The following is an 8,975-nucleotide window of genomic DNA, read 5'->3' on the forward strand; positions in this document are numbered from 1 at the left end:
CCCTAACCCTAACCCTAACCCTAACCCTAACCCTAACCCTAACCCTAACCCTAACCCTAGGGCTAGGGATGCGTCTCTTTGAGACGGTTGAAAAGGTGGGAACTGATGCGTCTAGTGCAGTCGCATGCTTTTTTGAGCGCTTTTTGGCGCGCTATCCTCACGTAAATCATCGAAAACACACCCTTCAACTTAATTGGTAGATTCGAATCGACGACATTTTCAAATTTTCTACTACCCATACAGTGTACAGTCACGCGAGTATACAACAATCATCAATCCATTCCTTCGTCTGAAAAAATCTCGTTTCCGAAGGAGCATCCAAGGGCGTCCGGTCAGCGAAGTCGATGCAAAGCTTGCCTGAAGCGCTGAATTGACAGACGTGCGGAGATCAACCCAACAGCGAGGCGGCTACCAGATCGGCCTGGGCTTGGCTGAAGGCCAAATGAATGCGAACAAAGCCAGGGCTCAGACCGAACAAGCAGCCTGGGGCAACGGCAATGTTTTTGGCGAGTGCCAATTGAAAAGCCTGCCAGTCGTCCACTTGGTCATGTTCGAGGAGGAGATACATGCCAGCCTGTGCGTTAATGGCCTTCCAGCCCAGAGCTGCTTCGAACGCCTGGCCGACGACTCTGGTGTTGTATGTCAAACGACGATGCCATGCAGTGACGAATGCATCGAATGCTTGCGGTCTCTTCATGAGATATTGACCTATGGCGTGTTGTGTCCAAGGTGCAGAGATGTAGAAGCGGTCATGTTCCTTGGCCATCATCTCGAAGCGATTCTGGCTGACAATGACGTAGGCAACGCGCCAACTTCCTATCGCCAATGACTTGCTGAAACCGTAAGCGACAAAGAGATTGTCTGCCTCTGGAACGTAGAGCGAGCGATGGATGCCGTCAGGGCTTGTGTAGACCATGTCGGCGTAAATGTCGTCTGACACAAACCAGGTGTCCTTGTAACGGCGGACGAGACCTTCGAGCCACTGGGCCTCATCTTCGGTGAGCACATGGCCGCTTGGATTGTGGGGGTTGGTAAGGATGCAGATGTCTGCACCACAGCCTTGTTCATAGAGCACTCTTTCGGTAGCGTTCCGATCGTAGGTGCAACCGTTTTCGGAGTCGATCCTCATGGGGACCGTGATGAGCTCGTAACCTTCTCTGCCAAAAATACCGTTGGCGATTTCAAGGTGATCTGTGCAGCAGCGCAGAAAGAAGCGAAACTGTCAGAAACTCTCCAGCGCCACCTTACCGAAGATTGTTCCTCGAGCCACTCGCTGTGGAAGAATCAGTCCAGACAATCAAGGTGACCTCGCATCAATGGACTTACAAGTATAGTAGGGGACGAAAAGCATGATACGTGGTTTGCGCCGGTAGCCATTCAAGGTGCGCCAAGCACTCAAGATGCTGGTAATCACACCTGAAACCCCGCTACAGATTAGAAAGTTGTCGCAGCTAAGGTTGACCTTGCCAGGTCCATAGCGACCTGATGCATGCAGCTTCACAAGCTGATGTCTGAGTTCGGAGTCGCCTTTACGCTCCCTGTACATGTGTAGCCATGGTACTTCGGCGCTCGAACACTGAGGCTTCATGACAGATATGGCTGCCTGGTGTAAGAGTTCGTTGCATGGCTCAACCTCGACCATACCGGCAGATAGATTGAAAATGCGAGTGTTCCTTTTGATCCTCTCCTCGTTGACGGAGTCGAATATGTCCCGCATCGTGTGCATGGGCTTCCCTTCGGTGTCGCTATGACCAGCGTGCGACGAAGCAAGTGTCGAGCTCTGCGAGCCATACGATCCTGTGTGAGATGATTCTGAGGAAGCTTTCCCCTCGCCGCTGACTGAGCTGTCCAAGTCAGGGATCACGATGAGACGTTCACAATGGGCTGCACCCAAACGTGAGAGCAAGTCAACGTTCTTGGTGACACCTTTGCATGCACGAGACTCCGACTCTATGGTCAAGCCTGCAATGTGGGGCGTACACTTGATCTGCGTGACTTTGAGCAGATTGGAGTCGGTGGTCAGAGGCTCTTGGTCAAATACCTGTATCGGGTGGTAGATCAAGAAAGTTAGGTATGCCTGGTCAACACACACTTGGTCGACGAAGCTATCAATACTCACGTCCAACGTAGCGCCGGCTACGCGATTCTCCTCGATTGCTTGCAGGAGCGCTGCTTCGTCCACGATGGCACCCCGTGCAGTGTTGATGAGCCAGGAATTGGGCTTCATCTTGCCAATTAGCGACTCGTCGAAAAGCTTTGTGGTACCTTCATCGAGTGGAAGATGGATCGATACGAAGTCGGCATCTTGGACGAGGCTTTGTAGAGGCCGCTGATGCAACTCTGGATGACGGGTGTCAAACACGTCCACTTGAATACCAACGGCGCTGGAGATACTAGCAAGATGGCCACCGATAAGTCCGCAGCCAACGATCAAGAGACGCGCATGACTCAACGAGTGTCTTTCCAGGTAATGGGGTTGTCGTGCCCACCCGTGTGTGCGAAAGTCAGCAGCGCCCTGCCGAGTCCACCTGCTGATGACAGCAGCAAGACAAAATTCAGCAACCTCTGCCGAACACCAGTCGGCATTGTTTGCCACTGCGATATTTCGCTGGCTGCAAGCTCGGAGGTCGATGTGATTGTACCCCACTCCCTGAGCTTGAATGAGCTTGGGCAGCGAAGCAGGCGCGAAGGTGGCCAGAACATTGTCGGAGATGGGTACAAAGCTGGAAACGAGCACGTCGAAGCGTCGAGACGTATGCTGGAGGAATCGCACCAGAGCTCCCTCTGTAGAACAGTTGAGGTGAAGCACATCTATATTGACGCCTTGTCTGGCGTGGTCTTGAGCCCAGGCACGAACGTCTTCACCGCCGAGCATCTCATCAACATAGAGAATGGATGTCGTCTCTCCCTTCGTCCGGAACAGGCCCCCTATGTTGGCAGGGGCGAAGCCCCGGTATTCCTTCCGTTCAATGATCTCGAAGAAAATCTCCGCTTGAGGGTGTAAGGCGGCGGTGAAGATCTGAGACAGCAGGCTGATGAAATCTCTCTGCTGTCCACCAGACCGCTTACTGTGAGAGCGTGCATGGACAAGGATGCCTTCTGAGCTGCGCTGAAGGACCTGGTCAAAAGCGATCGGATCAGACGAGGTGATGGCTAGACTAGGCTCGGCAGCTTCACGATGAGCGCGTACCAAATTGATCCTGCCGAGCGAGCGAATACGTTGTGCGTCTGCAACTATGTCGTCCGTCCTGAAGGCAATGTGTTGAATGTTGGCGCCGTGACGTTCGACAAAATCATAAACTTGCCCCTTCTTGCCACGCAAAGGCTCTACTATTGCAAAGTAGAAGTCCGAAGCGTGAGAGGTCAAGCCGGATTCGGAAGTCTCTAGATCTTGTGGATCATCGCTAGTGGACAGGAGCGTAAACATACGCATCCCCGCTTGTGGCTGTTCCACGATGAGGCCCTTCTCGGGCGATCCGCGATCTTCGCCATGACAGAACAGACGACGAAGACCGAATAGTTGCTGGAGTGTCGTTGTGACTCGGAAGGCAGTTCCCTCCTCAACTGCAACAGCTACGTGGTCGATTTTGCTGGCGACCTCAGAGGGAGACAAAGCAGCCGTTGTGCAAAGCTCGACAAAGTTAAGAATATCTTGATCGCCATCGAGGTGTCCGATCGATTTGGACTCGTGATGCTGGACGACGAACAGTAGTTGCGATAAGAAGCGCAAACGAAACGAAACCACGTTTACTTTGCTCGGATCCGAGTGACAAAGTCGATTGTCATGAGCAATTGAGACGTGAGAGATGTCTTGATGATCGATCTTGTCGAGTGCCGCAACGAGCCTGGACAAGCAAGCAGAAGAAGCTCTGAAAAAGATAGCCGTTGCGCGCGGAGCAAAGTCGGTGGATTGAGAGGCGTCTTTTGCGCATTGACGCAGTGAAATAGTGTCGCTCAGCGTCGCAGCCGCGTCGAGAGACCAGAAGGTGGTGTTGGCTAATTGGAGAGCCGATTCTTGCTGAGCGTCATGAGGGAGAATCGCGGCAAGGGCACTTCTGACATGATCGTCGTATACATCGAAATGTATCGAGCTGACTCGAAGATCGACAGTGACCATGCTGACTTGTGAAACACAGAAGGGGACAACAGGACGAGAAGTCTGTAATGTTTGAAACGCTAAGGGTTGTTATCATTCAGCGAAAGAGGCGATATAAATGATTTGACCGTCTCGCCCTTGGATCAATCTGAAGATGAACGGTACAATTCGTCTCCAAGGGTAAAGTGAAGGGCGAAACTGGAGTGAACGAAACAGGCGGTCTAGCTGCATTTCCAGGTACGAGATTACACACAGGCCCAAGCAAGCTTCACGCAAGAGTGAGGACAGGCAAGAATGGACAGGGAGCGCGCAGAAGAACTTTTGCCCGTGCCATCGAGCTTCCAGCCTTCTGTGAAGCCTATCAGCAAAGTCGCTACTGTGGACGACCGTCGCCGAAATGCTTCGCTTGCGCCCCGTCTCGGCTCGTTGCGCATCACGCAATCTCCACCATTCAAGGGCGTATCACAGGCTCCGTCGGAAGACAGAGCGCCGAAATTATTCGAGCCACAATGCTCTCAAAGTCTTTGTGCATGACAGCAAGACTGGGTAAGATGTTAGTTTCAACAGCCGAGAGGATAGGTGTTTTCCACTAGCCATGTTTTAAGCAATGCTTCTGGTGTTGTCGTGCTGGATAATTTTCCCATGTTGAAAAACCCAGAATTTGGTCGAGCCTATGTATTCCCATCGGCAGCGCGTTAAAGGCAAAAACGGTTGAATGGCACGGTGAATTGATGGATGTTCGGGAGACCAGCCTCCCGCAGTAGGAACCTGGGAAAATATTATCCGCCTTCTGCTCTCGGTAAGTGAGCTCAAACGGAAACTTTAACGCGAACAAAGCTTCTGCATGCAGACAGAGTTGAAGCGCGGCGTTTCTGCCACGAAAAAAGGGGTGATGAATGCCAGCATTCCTGCTGCCCAAAAATTGCGAAAATTGGGCGGCGTTTCTGGCAATCCAACCATTCCCTTCAACTGAAAGAGCTACGCACACCCGAAGCACTCTCCGAGAAACGTCGAAACAGGTGGCCTTGCAGATGCTGTTGAGTTGGAGACGACGCAGGCTCACCCAGTCAACGACATCGCAAATGCCTTCTTTACCTTTCACAAAATGCGCTGCGGATTAAAGAAGTTAGTGGCACCGAGGTCCGTTTTGCATGCAGAAGCGGTGTTGTTTTGCTCGAACAGGCTTCGTTTGAGAGTCCAAATCCTCCCTTCGTCCATGAAACTGCCCGCAAAGTGTTCAAACCTAGCTCGCTTTCAGGCTCCTTCACTCGCTCAAGCAGCAAGGCTGGAGCATCGATAGAGACGCGGAGCACCAAGACCAATTTAGTTTAGTCCTGCCTCCCAACAAGGTTCTGGTGGTGCAAACGTCTTGATTTGCTCACTGAATCAGCAGCTTGTCTTCCAGCCGTCCACCCCGTCATCACAAGCGTACAAGCTGTTCCGCACCACCATACGTAGAGATTGCCAGCTATGTTGTCCTTCTCGCAGGGACTCGAAGAGTTTCCTCTCTCTTTCTACTTTGCCAGCTTCACTTTGTTGGTCTGGATCGCCTCGTTGACTCCCTCATTACGATCGTGGTATGCTCATACCGCAGGCATCTCAAGACTCCCGCCTCAGTGGTAAGCTGAATAACGTTGCTCATTCTAGTCAGAGTAGGGCGAGCGCACTCACCACGTTTCCACCGTTTCCTGTACCGACTGCGCACTATCGGCGCGTGAACGTTCTACGCACAGGCATTCTATCCCTCGTCTCAGGATGGCCGGTTGGATCGAAGCTTCGCTCTCTGCTTCTGGAGTCGAATGGATGACGATACACAATCTGATCAAGAAACCTACTCTTACAAAATATGGCATAGCTCGTATGACGGTGGTCCAAGTACGTTACCACTCGCCCTTCCTTGTTGCCAGTCGATGCTGATGCCCCTAGTCTGCTCAACACCACGTCTTATGATCTCCTTCAGTTTGGAGCTGTGCTTCGTTTCCGCGAGATTGTTTACCTTTCCAGTCCCGAGTATATTGAATGGTTTCTTGCAACCGGTAAGCTGTGATAGCGGTCTCGACACTTCAGAGAAAGTTCTCGCTTGAAGCAAGACAGTTCCAACATCTTTACCTGCCTCTCGTGGTCCAATCTGCTGCACAGAACGTAAACATCCCAAGCGTCAATCTCAGGCTACACTTGACTCGGACACATTTGGATGCCATGTCTTCAATTCATCCGGATCTGCTTGGACCGCTCACCGCCGCGTTATGAACCCCGCCCTCGGCTCTGCTCCCAACCGTCGGATTATTGCATCCGAGACTCGAGACCTTGTGGCTCTGACTTCGACATCGGAGACGTGGGATGCTGGTATACTACTTCAGAGGTGATCGTCTTGAAAGCCTGGGATTCAATCGACGGTCGAAAGTGTATCAGCTGACCAACTTTGTTACGCATTTCCTTGACCGCTTTGTACAGGTTCGCTGTCAATGTGCTGGGTAAGTGATGGCTAGGAACCTCGTTCTGTCTGCGTTCAATAAAATTGACGACGTTTCTCTTCCTAAACAGGCAACACATTGTTCGGCATCAACTTCGATGCTATGAAAACACCCAAAATCTGGTTCGAGCCAATGAAACGAATCGAACACATTTTGGAGCCACGATTCTCGGACTGGCTGACTCCGCTTCGTAAGTTGATCGCATTGCCCTTTCGACGGAAGAACATAGACCTCGACTATAAGCTGCTATGGTTTCTCCAATCTTCCTATGCAGAACGTTTTGACGATTTCGCCAAGTCTCCAGCAAACATGCAGTTCAGGGAGGATCAGCTACAGCGCATGGTGGCTGAAGTAATGATCCGGAAAGAGGACTTTGCAGATGAGCCGTTGAAGTACACTCTTGTCGATGTCGTAAGTCTGCAGTGATAGCTCCCAGAACAGGGACCCTGCCATATCACAGACGTTTATTCTCAAGATCTCCGCTTATCTTTCTCTCTTTACAGCTTGCAAAAGATCAGTTGCAACCGATGCCGGTTTTGAATACCGCTCGCATCAAAGAAAACCTCGAGTTCCTGTTCTTCAGCGGTCATCATAGCATCACTCTAGCGCTCTGCCACATTGTCCGTCAACTTTCCTTACAGCCAGTAAGCATCAACCAGCTCCAATATTGCAGCTCACCCGTCTTGCACCACTTGGTTGACGTGTCTGACAATTGGTACCTACAGAGCTTGTATGAACGGGTGGTGGAAGAAGCAGATCGCACTGTCATGGTGCCAGAGCACTCTGAAAGCCTTATTCGCAACTTGGTCTTGGAAGCTCTCCGCTTCCATCCACCTATCGAAGAAAGTCCTGATTAGTAAGTGCACTTGTTGCAACTGAATAGTCGCCCTCGAAACCGGTAATAATCTCTTTGATCTTTTTTTCGCTTTGCAATGCATAGTGTGGCCTCAGAAGATTTGTGGCTTCCCGGAGGTTATTTTGTCCCTCGTGGAGGTATCTTGCGTTTTTCAGCGCTTGCTGCTCATCACACGAGCACAAGCTACGATTCGCCCTCGCTCTTCAATCCGGATCGCAATATGCACAACCTCGATGCCAAATACTGGCTGCCGTTTGGCTTGGGTCAGCGAAGATGCCCGGCTCGTCATCTTGCCATCAACATTCTGGCACATGCGACTTTGGCTTTGGTTCAAAATTTCCGATTCGAGCTACAGGGCAGGAAGCACTTGAAACGCATGCACTTCAAGAGCTTTATGGGCACGGAGCCGGACAGATTGATGATTCGATTCATTCCACGATCACCCACTGTTCCTGGGGACCATACATCGAAGTAATGGAACCGTCGCGAGACAGAAACGTGTTGGAATACAGACCACCTTCGGTGGCTGGAACGAGGCCAAACTGTCCCAATAAATGACAAATGCAAGATTGGCGTGAGACCTCCAACATGTGGTGCGATGAGAGTTGGAAAAGAGTACGTACATGGTCTTTACCACGCTGCTCGACCCAAACGGGCGTGAGTTTTCCCTTGAGGTTGATCTTTACTTGCTGAGGATCACCATACCGACCGACTTGTCCATCATCTAGGGCCAGCCAAAAGTGTTGATCGACTCGGAGACGACTTCCCGTAATTCCCAGCTTCAAAATTCCTGTGCGATCAACGCTGAGTCGCACAGAGCCGTTGCAATAGACTCCGGTTGTTTGAGTCATTACCGCGTCAGAAGAGCTAGAAGGTAACAAGAACGTAGCTGTCAAGAGATGGACGTCGTTAGAGGTAGAGCAAAAGTCGCATTCTCGCACAGCTTATAGACGGCGTTGGGACTTTATGAAGCACGGCTAAGTGGTTTGCACGCCAAAGTTAGGCGTGGGCAGTCTGTAGGCAAGACGGTTCCGACCAGGCAAGCCTGGAAGCGCGTAATTAACCTCGCAATCTCACCAAACATATGATTGCTCTCAGCAAGCAACTATGTTAAAAAAAAAGAGCAAGGAGTTGTGGAACGAAGCTGGGCAAGAGTTTCAGCGTTATTCGTGGGACTGTATGCAATCTTATCCGGACCACGTTCATCCGCGTCGAACGTGCCTGACCCAGATTGCGCTTTGTCGAGATCCTCGCGAGTCTAAATTTCGCTTAAGTGGTTCGAAATATTGCGAGCTGACTTCGATTCTGATACCGGACCGGAGTTGTCAGAGGATCGTTCTGCAGCTCGGTCTCGCTTCAAATTCAGGCACCGCCCATGGGCGACCACAATGTCGCAGACAGCGCAATGTGACACCGGGTAGCGATTTCTTCTTTGAATTTGACATGTTAATAATTAGGCCATTTCTCGGTGTGCCGTTTGACATTGCCGCTCCGCGGTTCAGAACATTACAAAGCATCCAACCATCTTCTGGGTCCAACACCCCCCCCC

The 8,975-nt window shown here is 51.3% G+C and overlaps 3 protein-coding genes across 3 annotated transcripts; 1 reads left to right on the forward strand and 2 right to left on the reverse strand.

Annotated features, from left to right (window-relative positions):
- Positions 1-388: 388 nt before the first annotated feature.
- Positions 389-5,548, reverse strand: PHSY_003253 (hypothetical protein; the record flags this gene model as incomplete). Its single annotated transcript, XM_012333874.1, has 3 exons — positions 389-1,191; positions 1,327-3,845; positions 5,529-5,548. 3 exons carry the CDS (start codon positions 5,546-5,548, stop codon positions 389-391), a joined length of 3,342 nt encoding a protein of 1,113 aa, XP_012189264.1.
- Positions 5,549-5,851: 303 nt separating this feature from the next.
- On the forward strand, positions 5,852-7,427 carry PHSY_003254 (RNA-directed RNA polymerase; the record flags this gene model as incomplete). Its single annotated transcript, XM_012333875.1, has 5 exons — positions 5,852-5,971; positions 6,057-6,132; positions 6,641-6,760; positions 6,845-6,981; positions 7,074-7,427. The coding sequence occupies 5 exons, from the start codon at positions 5,852-5,854 to the stop codon at positions 7,425-7,427; spliced, it is 807 nt and encodes a 268-aa protein (XP_012189265.1).
- A 150-nt stretch (positions 7,428-7,577) lies between these two features.
- PHSY_003255 (hypothetical protein) lies at positions 7,578-8,277 on the reverse strand (the record flags this gene model as incomplete). Its single annotated transcript, XM_012333876.1, has 2 exons — positions 7,578-7,775; positions 8,050-8,277. The coding sequence occupies 2 exons, from the start codon at positions 8,275-8,277 to the stop codon at positions 7,578-7,580; spliced, it is 426 nt and encodes a 141-aa protein (XP_012189266.1).
- Positions 8,278-8,975: the final 698 nt, after the last annotated feature.

Source organism: Pseudozyma hubeiensis, assembly GCF_000403515.1.
Source record: "Pseudozyma hubeiensis SY62 DNA, scaffold: PHS33, whole genome shotgun sequence".
Classification (NCBI taxonomy): Eukaryota; Fungi; Basidiomycota; class Ustilaginomycetes; order Ustilaginales; family Ustilaginaceae; genus Pseudozyma; species Pseudozyma hubeiensis.